Below are 18,209 nucleotides of genomic sequence, written 5' to 3'. Positions count from 1 at the left end.
AGTGTTTTATTTATTTACTATTTGCTGACCAGGTTGGTGGCTGGTCTGCTTACTCTTTTCAGCAAAGACCTCTAGACTCACGAACAGAGCATAAAACAATTGACCCTTATATTATACAATTGTACAGAATAGTATATAACAGTACATTATATAATTGGACAGAACATTAAAGAATTGAGCAGAACACAAAACAATAATTTATAGTTGCATTAAAAATAACAGTGAAACAGAAGACAATGTAACTTATGCACACTATGTACATTCAGATTTGGTAGTACCACTAATGAGTTGATCATTTGTTACAGAAATGTCAAAGGTTAGCCATTGTCCCAATAGCATTTGTTCGTGGCTTCATTACTAATGTACTTTTGTAGTGATTTAAAAAAAGGTTAACAATGTCTTGGTTAGTGATTGGCCCCCATACTGATATTTTGACTCTTTCTGGAGTCTGGACCCTTAGTGAGACCTCAATGACCTTTGTGTATTTGATCTAGCACTTCTGCTCATGGTGATGAGGGTACAATGAGTCTTTCTTAATATAATATCAAGTCATTATAGTTTGATAATTGTGCTCAGATTGTAAAGTAGTTTTACACTAATTGTTTGGCTTGTGTCCAGTGATTTGAACATCAATTTTTAATATATTGGATAATTGTCTATAGCTCTTGATGATTTAAGGTAGCTTGTTAAAGCTTTTGAAGCCACTTTGTAGTCACAGGTCTAGTCATCATAATACTTTTACAATGTTCTATTTAGTATCAGATATTGGTCGAGCACATATAGAATTTCTGTGTTACAAGTCCACAATATTTTACAGACACATGGATTATTCTGACATTGCACTTTCTCAGCCTGATTAACATTTTTTATCATATGAGTGGCACTTTTTCTAGATTATTGGAATTAATTAGCGGAATTAGTTGTTTATTTTTAGTCATGAGTTGGAAAACCATGATCTCAGTGAGGTATATGGATGATATTTCTCATGCCCAGACACTTTGAAGGCATTCTTCCTCCTCAATATGGAACTATTTCTGCTCAGTTTCAGTTAGCATTCCGGAACAATATGCAGTTGGATGCAACACATGATTTCGTATTTGGAGTAAAGCTGCACCTAAGCCTTAGCTACTAGCATCTGCACTCACTTTTGTCACTTTACTGACATCTTATCATTCTAGCACTGGATCTGTTCTTAGCATTTCTTCCACTTTGCTGAATGCTTTAGCTTGAGCAGGTCCACACAACTAAGGCACATCTTTCTTTAACAGTTCCCTCAATGTGTGTGAGATGTCAAACACAAATGTGCTCAAGAAAATCATACCTATGACTTGCTTTAAGTTAATCATGCAAGATGGACTCTGCAACTCGGTAATAGCAATCACCTTGCCTGCTGGCAAAGTCCAACTACACTTACACTGTGACCACATTACTGCAGCTCTATTTTACTGTAACACCATATGTCGCAGCAAAGTTTTGAGGCAGTTTTTTGATAGCTTGGAGTGCATTATTTTGTCTGGACCAAAAACTAGAATGTCTTTCATAACAATCTACATACCATGAATCCCATTGAGTGAATCAGTCATTTTACACTGAATAATCTCAGGTGCTGAGGTTATAAAAAAATGGCAGCCATTTATAACAGAATCTTCCAACTGGAGTAATGAAGGCTGTCAATTTTGTGACTGTTTTTCCTAGCTGTATTTGCAAGGAATGCACTGGAAGCATTTAGCATGGAAAATAATTTAGCATTGACTAATGTCACTGTTTTGTCTTCTTATGTAGGTAGAATAAATGCTTCTTAATACCACTGCATCACAGAGTTTTTTTTTAAATCAACACTTACTTATATTTGACCATTTTTCCTATTACGGGGACTGGAGGTGCACACACGACTCATTTGGTTCAGTTATAATTTCCATTATGTTAAGGCTTTGCATGCATTTAAGCTCTGTCTCTGCTTTTGATAAGATAGGAAATGGCATACGTCTAGGTGTATACAAGGCATATGGAACAGCATTTTGGTTTGGGGTTTAAATTTTACTGGCTCACACCTAAGTAGACCAACTTCATTAAACACATCTACACTAATCACATTTATGATTGCTTATTTCACATGCCATAGCTCTGCTGAGCAGATTATTTATATACAGACCATTCAGCGCTTAAACCCAAAAACTCATATGTGTGTCCCTTTCACTTAAACATGGCATTACGTTTACCAATGTGCTTGAGTTTGCAAGGGCTATAAATTTCATTCTGTGCTTCATGCAGCTGTGGATGCTTTGAGAAACTTCTCCATGTAGCACATGGCATCACAGATCGCACCCGTATCTATCTTGATGTTCACTTGCATTACATGAATACGGGAGTTTTACTTCCCATTCTCCTTAATCGTCTGTCACAATATTGACTAAACCCAAGAAAAAAAATTTCAGACATTCTTCTGTTTCATTTTCAGCATCACCTTCTATCAGCTTCATTTTGGAAGTGATGGCAAAATGGTCCAGTCTTTTGTACTTCTTACACGTTCTGGCACGTGCAGCTTACTGTTCTGGGCAGCATGATAACAGTCACACCTCGTGCATTTGTACCGCTCCTCACGCATTTATTTAATTTGTAACAAAGTATACCTCTTTTTAAACATTCTGTTATCTCTACATTTCACCTCAAGCATATCATTTGACACGTTTAAATTAGCAGTTTTTATTTTGAATTAATTCTGCCACCTTGGTGACTTGAATAACTTTTTCCAAACTCATTTTTACTTCAAGTCGTAACTTTTGAGACATTTCAACATTAGCCAGCTTGGAAACAATTCTGTTTCTGATTCGTTTATCTTTTCTACCGTCAAGCCCACAATTAATAGCCGCCTCATGCAATCATCTAACAAATGCTGCAACACTTTCACCCTTGGCATGGACACATCTATGAAAGCATGCTGCCTCATAAATTAGATTTCTTTTTGGCAAAAATGCTGTAACATTGTGATTCTCCAAAAAAGAAAATACAACTGTACATAGCCTTGACTTCTTTTCCTATTGAATACAACAATGTACTTATCTGGATTTCATCTGTCTGTTTATCCAGCTAGGTTGCCAATAAAAATCTTGCAAATCTTTGTCTCCAGGCAGCTCAGCCAAAGAGTTTTTTGACCTCAGGTGACTCTGGTGGGCTGAAAATTGTCATTTTGTTGTAAATTCATCTTTTCTGGGCTAAATGGCTCAAATTCAATAAAACTAGTGTTTCAGAAGGTAAACATTGCTTAATATTAGTACAAAAATCAACTCTGAGTTAGGCAGAGTCAGTCTGGGGTGGTGTGGTGCATTTTTATATGTAGTATGGTGTTTACAGTTTGTGCTCCTCAAAAAGATCCTGGTTCCTTAGAATTGTTTGTGAGTATTGTCAGGGATACCAGAAAATATAAGCATTTAAACCAAACGGAATTGTTACTCTATACAAAACGGCAGCTCAATGGAAACACTGTTGATACTTCAGACATCTCATTCCAATTGACTCAAGGGTTAAAATGCAATGCATTATGGAATACCTAGGGATGGACTCATGAATGCCTACACTAACTGTACACTAAGTGTACATGGCCTATATTCAAGGACCTAACTACCACATTCTTTGTGCTGTCTCTTCACTTTAAAAGATTATACTAAGTGTATACATAGCCTATACTTTGTGATAACCTTTATGAATTCCCTTGATATTTAAGGCTGCAAGAAAGGCAGTAGGAAAACTAAAATTAGGAGGGAGAGGGTGGAATTTGGGTTTGCTTTGTCTATTCACTCAGAACAGTGCACACTTACTGTAGGCATTAATGAATCAGGCCCTTAGACTTTAAATGATAATGTTAAACAATGATCTTAAACTGGTAATATAGCAGTACACATTTCCGATATACAAACAAACTGCTGCAGCTTTATTATACTGATCACGACAGTTACAATAGATGAAGCACTCACATAAGAAAAATAACCCGACAGAGGAGTACCACAGTTTTCAGTATGCAGACTAATTCTGTTTAATATAGTAGCAAACAATGCTGCTGCAAGAATGAAAGGAAGAGATGTCTCTTTGTAAATGATGTGCAGCAGGCGTGTTATTTAAAATGAGGTATAAAGTATGAGAAGACTCTCTTACACTGTATACAGAAAACAGAAATGCATGGATATAGTACACAACTGAAAAGAACCTAACAGTAATTGAAAGTGGAAAGACAGAGTATTCATACCAGACCACCTAAAGGTAGAAAGGACGAATAACAAGGCAAAAAAGAGGACCATGGAAGCCTTCCAATAAGATATGAATTTCCAGTAAGAATCAGAAATCCTGTTACATTGTCAGATGTTGGGGCTTCATTTTATATCACCTGTGCAGTTCTCAGGGCTTACACCTTTGCAGGGACATAAACAGAACAGAAACTGTTCAGAGGAAGTTATCTGAAATTCTGTAATACCTGCAAGAGAAGACATGGAAATGGATGAAAGAGAATTATGTATGCCTGTAGAAGGAAGTGAGATGCGGACAAAATATGAATAAAAACCTTCACATATGTCAATGGAATCAGAGAAATTCAAAAGAGTGAACACAAGATAGGCTTAAACATGTACAATATGAAATGATAACACAGATGTAAACATGTACAATATGAAATAACACCGATGTAAACATGTACAATATGAAATGATAACACAGATGTAAATATGTACAATATAAAATGATAACACAGATGTAAACATGTACAATATGAAATTATAACACAGATGTAAACATGTACAATATGAAATAACACCAATGTAAACATGTACAATATGAAATGATAACACTGATGTAAATATGTACAATATAAAATAACACAGATGTAAACATGTACAATTTGAAATGATAAGACAGATGACTCAGGGTCACCCTGGATAGAAAGCAGTGAACTAAAAAGTGGGAGCATAACAAAATAAACAGGAGAAACACAAGATGAACCTAATGATGATAGATAGGATAATATAATCTGCCAGGTAATTTGAAAGGGGAATGGGAAAAAAAGGTTGGGCAAAACAGTCCATGTAAGCTAACAGTCTGTTTCAGTGTTTATTACAAGGTACATTTATATCAAGCTACATGTTTGTCAGCATACATACCTTTAACTTTGTTATTGTCTTACCTTGACTCTGTGTCCCAGAAAGTGGCATCATCATTAATCCATGGATTTGAAGGTTCAGGTGGTGTGAGTAAAGGGTCATATTCAAAGTACTGGTCAGAATAACTGATTAAACTGAGAAAGGGAAAAAAAGCTTTATTATATAAATCATGAGTATATTTTCCATAAATATTAGTTTATATTGTAACTGTTTTATAAAATCTAAACATAGATGAAATATATTGATATACATTAATACATACAGGGTAGTATGCAATTTTCTATAAGGCAAGCAATAAAACAGAATCAGGTACAGGGAAGTTCTGATAGGAGCACACCAGGGTGTGTTCTAGCATACAAACTACTTAGTGCCTGGGAGTGAGCAGTCTATTTCTTCAGTAGCCAAATCATCAAAACATTGTTTTATCAAGTTAACTTTCCTTCCCAGAAGTAGTACAACCCTGGAGTTACTATACTTAAGGAAGGTGGTCTGGGAGATTTGGTGGTAGAGTATTACTTTTTCAAATCTCTGGGATGTACCATTTTTAGCGAGTTAACTCAGCTAAAAAGTTTTTCAGCAAATTCCTCCTGAGGAAAAGTACCCAGTCCTACTTGTGCTAAGGCACATTTTCAACCTTTGCTGGTCTCATTAAGGTTTATAAAATGGGCATAGAAAAAAACTGACCAATCATATGGCTAGCCACGTGTGCATGAAATCTATTCCTTGTACAGAATAAAGGTAATGCAGACCACCTGGACCTTACATTCAGTTATTTTTTTCTTCTTCTTTCAGCTTTTCCCGGTTAGGGGTTGCCACAGCTGATCACCTGTCCGCATGATTGGCAGTAGAATTTTTACAGTGTCGAGTTGCCAGCCCGGCATCCAACCTTCCACAGAAGGCACACACACACACACACACACACTCATACCTAGGGCCAATTTAGAGTGTCCAATCTGCCTACAGCATGCCTTTGGGATGTGGGAGGAAACCGGAGCACCCAGAGGAAACCCACGCGACCACAGGGAGGACATGCAGACTCCGCACAGAAGGCACCCCAGCCGAGGATCGAACCAGAGAACCTCTTGCTGTGAGGCGACAATGCTAACCACTGCACCACCATGGCCGCCCTGGACCTTACATTCAGTTACTGATTCCTATTCCATCACATACTTCAAAATCCAACCAAGTACCACTATCTCAAAAAGTCATTAAACAGGGAAAAGACATCAAACACAGAAATATCTCAAATACAAACTCACACACATACACACACACACACACACACACACACACACACACACACACACACTTACTTGTAAATCAATCAAAAAGTCAAACACAAGAGATACACATCCCTAAGTCAAATGAATTCCTAAGTCTGCAGAAAAAACAAGAAAAAGAACAAACCAGAAATCTGGACTGTGGTACAAACTACACACAATTTACAGTGGGACAATGACCTCCTTTTTTCTGGATGAAAAGCCCTTAGTGATGAGGTGGGCCACATAGAAGGTTTTCCTGACTGTTGTGGCAATGTGGTTATCGAAAGTGAGACCACTGTCCACCTGTGTCCCTAAGTCTCTCATCACACTTTTGATGTTTAGTGTCCTGCCACCTATGTGGTAATTCATGGGTACATGTTTTTTTCCAAAGGGGATAACTATACATTTCTTGGCATTAAGCTTGAGCCCATGGCTCTGGCACCAGGCATCTGTTTCTGTAAGGCCCTTTTGTAGAATATCCACATCATTTGGGGATTCAATAATGGCTCCCAGTTTGCACTCATCTGCAAACTTTGTTAGCCAGAGTCTCTTAGTGTTGGCCTGTACTTCAGAGAAGTAGATGCCAAACAAGAGTGGTCCCAAACAACAAATACCTTAGGCTTAACCCCAAAACAAAGCACACAAAAAAGTCTAATAAAGGAACAGTCAGCATATAATATATCAAGAACCACACCTAAGCTCCAAGCACACAAAGCCTAGAGAACAACCAAATTAACAAATATGACTGTAATAAAACACACACACACACTATAAACAACGGCCCAAAAGAAAGAAGGGCCTAATGGTTAAGGTGTTTGCCTTACAAACACAAGGTGCAGGGTTTGAATCTCACAAGGGATAACTGACTAGGCTTAAAATGGCTCGCAAGGGCAGTTAGCTTAGTACTAATCTATGAACCTATATATTTATATCAGTAACAATGCAGATAATCAACTAGGCCAAAACACGAGGCCACTACAAACTATACTAAACTATGTTAATAACACACGAGGGAAAAGGGGAGCTTGTAAGAAGCTACACAAACTACTCTAATAACTATTCTATGGAACAATAGCAAAATTTTTTAAAGTAGGTTGTGAAAAACGCGCTTTTTTGATGAAATACTGGCTCGAGCAAACCTGGAACCTCTGATCCGTGCTGCGACAAACTAGATCTGGGGTAATTCCAGCAGTGCATTATGGGATAAGGGGCTTGGTCTCGAGCTGCTGGTAAACTTTGAGCTTTGCAAACGGCCATATCGGAGCTGATGGATCATCTCCAAACCCATCAGTAAAGAATGAACGGCGAGATTGAACAACTTCATATCAATTGTTTTGCATCAGAAACACTTAAATGTTATATGAAACAACATAACTCAAAAGTTACAGGAATAAGCTTTTATTTTGGCAAAAACTGGTTTAGTGCTTTGCACTGGTTGTGGTCTGTCCTGCAGAATCACAGATTTCCACATAAAATGTCCCTCTTTGAACATCAGAAAAGGTGACAACCCTGCTTATCCATTTTGGGCACTGTAGTGTTATCATCACTACATCCATTATCATCACTGCACCCAGATTCATCAATGCATCCAGTTTGTAGAGCTCTACACTCCTCATTTGCTGACTCCCATCACTAAACTTCACTCCATACTCATGTCATAGTGGCAATAGAGTTTTTTTTTGGTCTGTACCCATAACATATGGAATACTTTACTACCTACTGTTAGAGCATACCTTGCACTTTTACCTTTTCTGCAGGTCTTCAGTAAGTACCAATGTGTGCACTTACAATGTAGTATGTGCTGGTGAAATCTAGCACACTTCTGCTAGGCCTTTACCAAAATGGCTGCGTCCCAGCCATGTGTGACCCCTAAAAACCTAATGAGCTGGTACTTCATTTGCTGTCACTTGTGGTTAGCTGTTATTAAATTGATTTGCCTCTGTGCATTATTAACCCAATCATAATATTGGCTATCATAGTAATATTTTTTCAGTAACATGACTGCCTGGTAGTTAACACAGAGGAGTAGCATTGTTAGCTCCCAAGGAACTTCATCCTGTAGTGCTGGGTTTGATTCCCTCATTCTCCATTTGCACATTTTGTGACTGAGCAAGTAGCTCAACCAGACAGTACTTCTAGATTACCTTTGAAAAGAGACTCTTTTGTCCAGAGAGTTTACCTGGTTCAGCAATTAAATAAAATAAATATATTTTATGAGTTCATGGGCTCATATTTATGTACTAAACTAATGACCACTGTGGCCATGCATCCCAGATCTCTGACAAGTTCTGGTACTCTTGTTAAGTGTAAGCAGGGTCTTGGGAGATGAAAAATTTACAATCAGGTGCCTGAGAGATATCCCATTTACAGGCTGTCTGTGTCCATTAGAGATATAGGTGTCAAACCAGGGATGAATTTCCTATTCCCCATCCAACTGTCCAATTTACACTTGAATTGAGTTAGGGAGGAACTGTGCTTCACAAGGATGGGGAGCCTGTTCCAGAGAAGGGATAGTCTTTGGGATACATACCTGTCTCTCTACCAGGTACTATTTATATCACATACAAGGTTTAATTCTGGTGCTGTTTGCTTTGTGGATATGCAGCAGGTCCATCTGGGTGGTGTGTGATGATGCCTTGTATGACAGGCATAGTCCTCCCCTTAACAGCCTGTAGGAGACAGAATAATGGGATAGGGACTTGAGGCTGTCTGCACAGGACATGTTATTTACACCCTGTATTCTTTTAGTGAGGAACCTACATGGACATTCCAATTGTTGGAAGTGCCTGGTTAGGTATTACCAAAGGGGGCACTATACTCAATGATAGCTCTGATGAATGCTGAATACAGTGGAACAATGACCTCCTTAGACCTAGATCCCATACTTTTGTTTATAAGTTGCACAACATAGAATCTGTACACGTGTGATGGTCAAAGGCTAAACTACTACATATGTGTGTCCCCATGTCCATGATTACTGGGTCATCTCTTAAGGGTGTGTTGTCAATATGATAGTTACCAGGGGTGGATGACTAGTTGAAGGATACTATTACACATTTCTTGGCTTTTAGTTTTAGTCCATGGCTCTGGCACCAGTTATTTGTCTGTGTCAGTCCTCTTTGGAAAGCATTAGTGTCAGGGGGGATTCTATGACTGCTCCTGATTTGCATTCATCTGCAAATTTGGTCAGCTAGAGGTGGTCACATTGGCCTTGACTTCAGAGAAGTAGATGTCGAAAAGAAGCAGTCACAGGACCAATCTCTGCTGGTGACTGGCCTCTTTGTAGAGGTGGACTCCCCAATACTAACTTTCTGGGTCCTGTATGTGAGCCACTTGGCTATTCAATGGGTGACATAAGGGTTTACACCTAGCCTCTTGAGTTTATCAACAATGCCAATGTGGGGTACTGTGTCAAATGTCTTGGCTAGGTCAAGGTAGGCTGTGTGAACCATTTTGCCCTTGTCCATTGCTCTTACGACCTTCTCCAAAATGTCCACAAGTTTGAGTGGGCATGACCTGTCCTTGATAAAACCAAACTTGACTGGGTCCAGTGTCTGGAGGTTTCCTATGCCATTACTGATCATTTCCATGATAATTCTTTCCATGGCTTTGTATACACGAGTAGTGAGACTTACAGGTCTGTGGATAGCCTAACTTTGTCCAGAGGAATGATGGTTCAAGTGGTATGTTTTTGCAGTCATGTTTCTCTTTCTTTCTGGCTATTAATCAAGTGATAAGACAAATGGTTCTAAGACTGCCAGATGCAAGTTGCCCCCTAATCACCCAACTGTAATTGCCATCTGGGATAGCCCATGTTTCTGGACAGCATACCTAATCAGTGATGAAAAAAAATACTCAGAAACTGATAGGGTTAAGAAAGAAAAAATATAGATGACCAGGCATTCTGAAACAAAATTAATTTAATACAGTTTATAACTTAATAAAATATAACCATGTTAAATATGTCGCAGCTTTATTACATTTAAATTTTAGCAAATATCATTGCACAAAATAAATGTGTATTTCTTTTAGAATACTTCATGGTATATGCTTGGCTACAACCTTGTGCTTGTTCAGCCATTATACTAGTAAGGTACCTTACAAGAACAGAATAATAAACATAAAAAGGTGCAGCTGGATGGGTGGACCTTTGTTTTACCCAGCTTATCTAACCATGGCTCACTTAGGTACATCTCGCCCCCATTCTTAGTTTAGGGAAGTATTTATTATGTTACAGATCCCTGGGTGGGAAGGCCACTTGCTTAAATAATAATAATAACTTTGTCTTCACATTAGCTACTTACCTCTTTGCCCAGACATGTGACAGGAGTAACACCTCATTGGATCCATAAAGGTTTTCCTAACGATAACTATTGCATAATGATTTCAACCTTCTTCTCCCAAGATCCTTTACTTCAGACTGTCTTACGGCTATTTACTATAATCTTGCTAATTTATTTCCAACTATTTTTGTTTTATTTCTTATAATTTACACCTTCTGTCACTCCACAAACTATGCCTGTCTATGAAAGAGGCCCAAAATAAGATATTTTCAGAATAAATTAAGTAAACTATTAATTCCTTGGGGTCAGAAATATAGGCTGCAGTACCAAAGTGTCTGATCACCCGGTAATGAATTTAAGATGGTAGGGTGTTAGTAATGAACACCAGTTAACAGATACAGACAGGAATGGCAGAAAGCTGGACTACAATAAATAAATATTAATATTTAAAAATATTTGGCACAGTATGATGTCAGAACAACACAGAAAATGTGGAAGAGGAAACAATGGGGATAATTAAGCTATAACTTAGAAATCAAAAGAATACAGTACGATAGATAAATATAAATATGAAAAAAAAGGATAAAGAAGGAAGGAACCATAATACTGGAAAATAGAGAGAGGAAAGACATTATTCATTGCTAGATGGGTTTGTGGAGTAGATTCAACTTCGTGAGACACAAAGAAGGATGTGAATAATCATTACCTATTTTTGTTAAATATTTTACTTTCAGTTCATTTGTAAAGTGAAAAGTGAACTGGTCCACAGACCATAACTCTCAACTCTTCAGAATTTCACCGAATATCCAGAATTTTGTCCGATATTTTTTGGTCTGTTTCTTATAAAATTTGTGCTTTTCTCTGGTAAATCAGTGACTGAAGTCATTAAGTAATGACAGACATTTGAGTTTCAGACTTCATATCTTTCAGAAAATGCATGCTAATGCAAAACATATTATTCCATCAATTTGCAAAGAACAATACATAAAATCTCTTCCTGATTTTGGGCCTTTGTCCCCTATTATTTTTGGCTTTGTCCAGAATTCTTATGCTAAGAAATTGAAAGGTATGCCTCAGACCCTTTTCAGTGATGGCCTGAGACACAAGAACAAGAATAAATAGAATGAATATAAATGGACTAGTTAGTGTAACCAATCATTTAGGATATTTTAGGGTGGTGGAAGTAAACTGGAGTTTGGTAATAAAATACCAAAATAGCTGGTGACCAGAATTAGGGACCACTGGGTTTATCATGCAGAATACCTCTAACAGTAGAGGCTAATGAAAAACATATACAGAGATGCAGCAGGAACTGAAGCTGGATGGAGAAGCAACAGGATATGTGACTGCAACTTGTCAGAAATCAGCAATATAAAAAAGAAAGAAGGGTTCAACTTTAGTCAGAAGGGCTCCAGAGAATGTATTTTGCTCTCTTTCTCAAAGTAAGTTATCAGAAGACTATTTATGTAATTGTTATCCAATGTACAAAACAGATGATGCAATATTATATTTCCTGTTTATAGAATACCAGTTTTCAACCGCAATTTTCTACATCTTGTACTATGGAAATAAAATGCCAGAGTGATTTAATGAGAAATATGGGGTATTTAATTACAAAGCACTGCCAGCAGATGTGATTTTATTGGCAAGTAGCAGTACATCTTTCACAGTGAACACTTTCAAAATCCCTGTATTGTTAGATATGGGAATTGGACAGCACAATGAAAGTATATCTGCACATATAGACTTTTAGAGAATTCCCAGAGTAATAAAATAATAAAGCAAAAAATTATTGCTACCATCTAATGATTGTAATGATTCAAGTTATAAACAAAGTCAAAAGCCATTGAAATATAAAAAAATATTACTGAAATAATGCCTAATGGTTTGCATGAGAGACAGGTATACAACAGAAATAACATGTTCTTACCTTTCTGCTACTTTGGACATTTTTAAACAGTGTCTGTCAACCTGAACGTTCAGGAAGGTTATCTGGAAGACAACAAATACAAATGCATAATTGGCTGACGTGTAACCATTACAATGATTTTGCAGGCATTGCTTATCTACTTTGTTTTGAAAGAGCTGAAAAGTAAGTGAGTTGACTTTATCATAGTTTTTGTTATCTGTTGCTATATTTTGTGTGTTGTGCCTCATGGGAAAGCATCACAAACAGATTAAGTAAATACTCACTACATACCATGCTCTCATTCCTTGGAACTTTATGCAGGCCTAAGTAAAATGCATTTATGTCACAAATATTTAATTCTCACAGCGTGGTCATGTTTTTAAACACTTTGGATTCCATTTATTGAAATATACACAGCAATGTTATTGTGCCTTGCGGATCCCTAATGTAGAACGCATACCAGCAGTAAATTCATTTATTTTACACAGTTACATGATTTATAATTTTAAGGTCTTGGGGGGGGGTATGATTGTCAGATGCCAGTGGTACAGAAGTGCAATACCATCATTCAGAAATGAACACTGATAATGTACTTGTGGTAACAGCAGTAGCACTAAAGTGCTTTGTCTGCGGTTTGCCACAGTTTCAGAGCAGACTAATGAATGCTAAAATACAAATGCCTCTTACAAAAAGTTCACTTGCCATTGGTTTTCTCTGAAATTTAATATATTTTGTAAGTTACCCTCATACACATTAATTTCAGATCAGCATAAAAGAAATATTTCTTAAAATGTTCACATTTTAAAGCATATTTATTCAAGGCAAATGTTATAAAATTCTAATCAAAATCCAAAATAAAATGACAATATCAACTTTAAATGTCAGTTTAAAAGGAAAGTGTTTAAGCATTAAATTGTTTTCTTAACATATATTTGAATATATGTGAATCATCTGGGGAATTCATAAAGGTTACAGTGAGGCATACATTTCGAAGTAAACTTTTTGAACTCAAAGACAGCAGTAACACAGTTCTCTTGCACAAGGTCATGTAGTGCCATCTTAGTGTGCCTCTGTAGTCATGTTGTATGCTAATGAGGTATATGCTAATTAGTCATATGCACTCCTCCTTAGAACTGCCTGCCGGAAGTTGTCTGTCTATGCATGGAGTGATTCAGAATCGCTTGGCTGTGTAGATTAGCATGGCCTCTCATACCACATTGAGGTAGTTGGAAGTGTTCAGCCATTCTTGAAGAGGTAAGTACTGGGAAGTGCAATAATAAGGTAGAGCTAGGAGTTGTATGCATGTATGTTTGCAATGGGCTGCAGGTATGACTGTCTCCATTGAGGTAGTGTTAGTGGACTTATAGCGAGGTCAGTTAGGTGTGTGTGTGTGTGTGTGTGTGTGTGTGTGTGTGTGTGTGTATGGGTTGGGGTGGCTGTGACACCTCCACACACCCCTAGACTAATAAGCATAGTTTATAGCACTGGGTGGGGGAATCAGTAGCCACTAAGAAATACCTACCTCTGAGGAAGGGGGAACATTAGCCACCCGAATAACTTGAAAGTCATGTGCCATAATGGCACCCACACAGTATGGGGATTGTGGGAGTGGGGGGAACACTTACCATCTTGAATAACTTTAAAGTCATGTGCCATAACAGCTCTTACAGAGTACAGCTTTTGGGGATGGGAAGATCACTAGATATCAGGGATATTCGATATGGTGTGCCTTAAAGGCATGTATATGAACAAAAGGTGCAGGGAAGCACTAGGCAACAGGGAAAATTAGCATAAAGCAGACCTCAAATCCTTATATCCTTTCACCTCCCACAAATGATTTAGTCCTCTGCACCACCAACAGACACCAGGTATACAATTAATACAACATGTATTATAGATATAGGAAAAAAAAGGCAGGGGGAAGAGATTCAAACCACAAACCCCTGACGTAGCCCACTGCACTAAATGAGAAGTTAGTATAGCAGGTAGCTTTTGTGCATCTCATGCTACAGAGTATGAAACAGGTCATGACATGTGAAAGAGAGGGATAGACTCAAACCCCGTAAGCTGCTGGTGCCTTAGGAAGGTGCAGGCTAGGAAGGCTATTGTCTGCCAGCATGGACTGGACTGCTTTTCAACCCCCATGAAATGCAGGTGGAAAAGAGGAGTCATCATGGATGCTATGATTACAGGCACAGGTAAGGGGTATGTAGTACGTATGTGTGTGTGTGTGTGTTTATGTGAGCGTGCCTGACGGGGTGCCTGTGCTTACATAAACTGGCTGCCACATGTTGTGGTTCTTGACTGTGATTCATGGAAATGGAAATCAGCAGATAATGAAGACTGTGTCTCTGCCCGCAAGTAACTAAGCAGGTGAGAACATCAACACACTGCAGGGGAATATTTCTAAAATCATATAAGACCAGATGAAGTCCTTGAACCAGACATTATTACTATCTCATGTCTTCATCAGATGTTTCCAGTCTGTACGGCTTAATAGACTATTAGACTGCAAATAGTTCGGACCAGACACCATGTACTAAAATGTTTATCATTCTGAAAGTCTTTTAAAATTCCACACTGGTGTAATGTGTACCAGTATCTAATACAACTAACTACTTCTGGAACTCCTTCAAGAACATAGACAATATTGATCTCAGTGCAATTATTGTATGTCCACCCATAGTATCTGACAACTTCACCACTTTGAATTGAAATCAATATAAATTAAATACCCAGATTCTTGGCATTAAAACAGACCTATCCCAAAAATATTACCCCATACTCTTCCTCATGCTGAATGAGACAGCAATGCTTCACTCAAGACTATTAGTATGACAGGCATTAGACATATCACGGTTTTGAACAGATATCACTGGCTCCAATAACCCATCCAGAGCTCTTTCTTTACCATTCACAATGGTAAGTTGCTGTTTTGATGCTCTTGCTAATATTTCTTCCATTTACTATCAGTTTACCTCTCCTAAACTGTAATCTTTGTATCAACATACCACTTCTTTAATTAAAAGTAATGGCATTTTTTTTCTTTAATTATTGCAGACTTCTGGTCAACCATTGACAGTAACTTCTTTATGTATTTCTAATTGTGGATAAATCTAAGTATATTTATAACCCTCTGTTATTTCCTGTCACAATTAATTGTCCTTAATGGGTTATTTGCATATATCCCATGGGCCTCTGCTCAATGTTTTAATGTCTTTTTTTTTTTTTTTTTGGAACAACAATTTTTTTCCTGGGAAAAAATTGCTGTTCTGGTTGTTCGATGTTTTGTGAATTTGAACTTTAGAGTTCGATATAACAATGTTCAATCATTTGATCATTCGTTGTTATAATATAGACCCTCTCACTATGGAGTCACCTATGATTAATGATGTATCAGTGTGTCTCACTGTGGAGTCACCTGTGATTCATGATATATCAGTGTGTCTCACTATAGAGTCACCTGTGCTTCATGATATATCAGTGTGTCCCACTGTGGAGTCACCTATGATTAATCATATATCAGTGTGTCTCACTGTGGAGTCACCTGTGATTCATGATATATCAGTGTGTATCACTGTGGAGTCACCTGTGATTCATGATATATCAGTGTGTATCACTGTGGAGTCACCTGTGATTCATGATATATCAGTGTGTCTCACTGTGGAGTCACTTATGATTAATGATATATCAGTGTGTATCACTATAGCGTCACCTGTGATTCATAATTTATCAGTGTGTCTCACTGTGGAGTCACCTATGATTAATGATATATCAGTGTGTCTCACTGTGGAGTCACCTGCGATTCATGATATATCAGTGTGTCTCACTGTGGAGTCACCTGTGATTCATGATATATCAGTGTGTCCCACTGTGGAGTCATTTGAGATTAATCATGTATCAATGTGTATCACTGTGGAGTCACCTATGATTAATGATATATCAGTGTGTCTCACTGTGGAGTCACCTATGATTAATGATATATCAGTGTGTCTCACTGTGGAGTCACCTATGATTAATGATATATCAGTGTGTCTCACTGTAGAGTCACCTGTGATTCATGATATATCAGTGTGTCCCACTGTGGAGTCACCTACGATTAATCATATATCAATGTGTATCACTGTGGAGTCACCTATGATTAATGATATACCAGTGTGTCTCACTGTGGAGTCACCTGTGATTCATGATATATCAGTGTGTCTCACTGTGGAGTCACCTGTGATTCATGATATATCAGTGTGTCTCACTATGGAGTCACTTATGATTAATGATATATCAGTGTGTATCACTATAGAGTCACCTGTAATTCATGATTTATCAGTGTGTCTTACTGTGGAGTCACCTATGATTAATGATATATCAGTGTGTCTCACTGTGGAGTCACCTGTGATTCATGATATCAGTGTGTGTCACTATGTAGTCACCTATGATTAATGATATATGAGTGTGTATCACTGTGGAGTTACCTATGATTAATGATATATCAGTGTGTCTCACTGTGGAGTCACCTATGATTAATGATATATCAGTGTGTCTCACTGTAGAGTCACCTGTGATTCATGATATATCAGTATGTATCACTGTGGAGTCACCTGTGCTTCATGATATATCAGTGTGTCCCACTGTGGAGTCACCTATGATTAATCATATATCTATGTGTATCAATGTGGAGTCACCTATGATTAATGATATATCAGTGTGTCTCACTGTGGAGTCACCTGTGATTCATGATATATCAGTGTGTATCACTGTGGAGTCACCTGTGATTCATGATATATCAGTGTGTCTCACTGTGGAGTCACTTATGATTAATGATATATCAGTGTGTATCACTATAGCGTCACCTGTGATTCATAATTTATCAGTGTGTCTCACTGTGGAGTCACCTATGATTAATGATATATCAGTGTGTCTCACTGTGGAGTCACCTGCGATTCATGATATATCAGTGTGTCTCACTGTGGAGTCACCTGTGATTCATGATATATCAGTGTGTCCCACTGTGGAGTCATTTGAGATTAATCATGTATCAATGTGTATCACTGTGGAGTCACCTGTGATTAATGATATATCAGTGTGTCTCACTGTGGAGTCACCTATGATTAATGATATATCAGTGTGTCTCACTGTGGAGTCACCTATGATTAATGATATATCAGTGTGTCTCACTGTAGAGTCACCTGTGATTCATGATATATCAGTGTGTCCCACTGTGGAGTCACCTACGATTAATCATATATCAATGTGTATCACTGTGGAGTCACCTATGATTAATGATATACCAGTGTGTCTCACTGTGGAGTCACCTGTGATTCATGATATATCAGTGTGTCTCACTGTGGAGTCACCTGTGATTCATGATATATCAGTGTGTCTCACTATGGAGTCACTTATGATTAATGATATATCAGTGTGTATCACTATAGAGTCACCTGTAATTCATGATTTATCAGTGTGTCTTACTGTGGAGTCACCTATGATTAATGATATATCAGTGTGTCTCACTGTGGAGTCACCAGCGATTCATGATATATCAGTGTGTCTCACTGTGGAGTCACCTGTGATTCATGATATATCAGTGTGTCTCACTGTGGAGTCACCCGTGATT

General features: G+C 37.8%; 1 protein-coding gene across 3 annotated transcripts in view; it reads right to left on the bottom strand.

Moving 5' to 3' along the window:
* RGS6 (regulator of G protein signaling 6) overlaps window positions 1–18,209 on the bottom strand; it is a 2,564,457-nt gene that overhangs the window by 381,620 nt on the left and 2,164,628 nt on the right. For all 3 annotated transcript variants that reach the window (XM_044074660.1, XM_044074661.1, XM_044074662.1), the window contains exons 12-13: window positions 12,620–12,681; window positions 5,168–5,278 (exon numbers count right to left, since the gene is read on the bottom strand). In XM_044074660.1, the coding sequence (XP_043930595.1) occupies window positions 5,168–5,278; window positions 12,620–12,681 (173 nt within the window). The remainder of the gene's footprint in view (window positions 1–5,167; window positions 5,279–12,619; window positions 12,682–18,209) is intronic.

This window comes from Protopterus annectens, chromosome 6.part0 (assembly GCF_019279795.1).
Source record: "Protopterus annectens isolate FY-2018-M chromosome 6.part0, PAN1.0, whole genome shotgun sequence".
Lineage (NCBI taxonomy): Eukaryota > Metazoa > Chordata > Ceratodontiformes > Protopteridae > Protopterus > Protopterus annectens.
The sequence above is the reverse complement of the archived record's forward strand: the minus strand, read 5'-3'. Positions and strand labels throughout refer to the sequence as shown.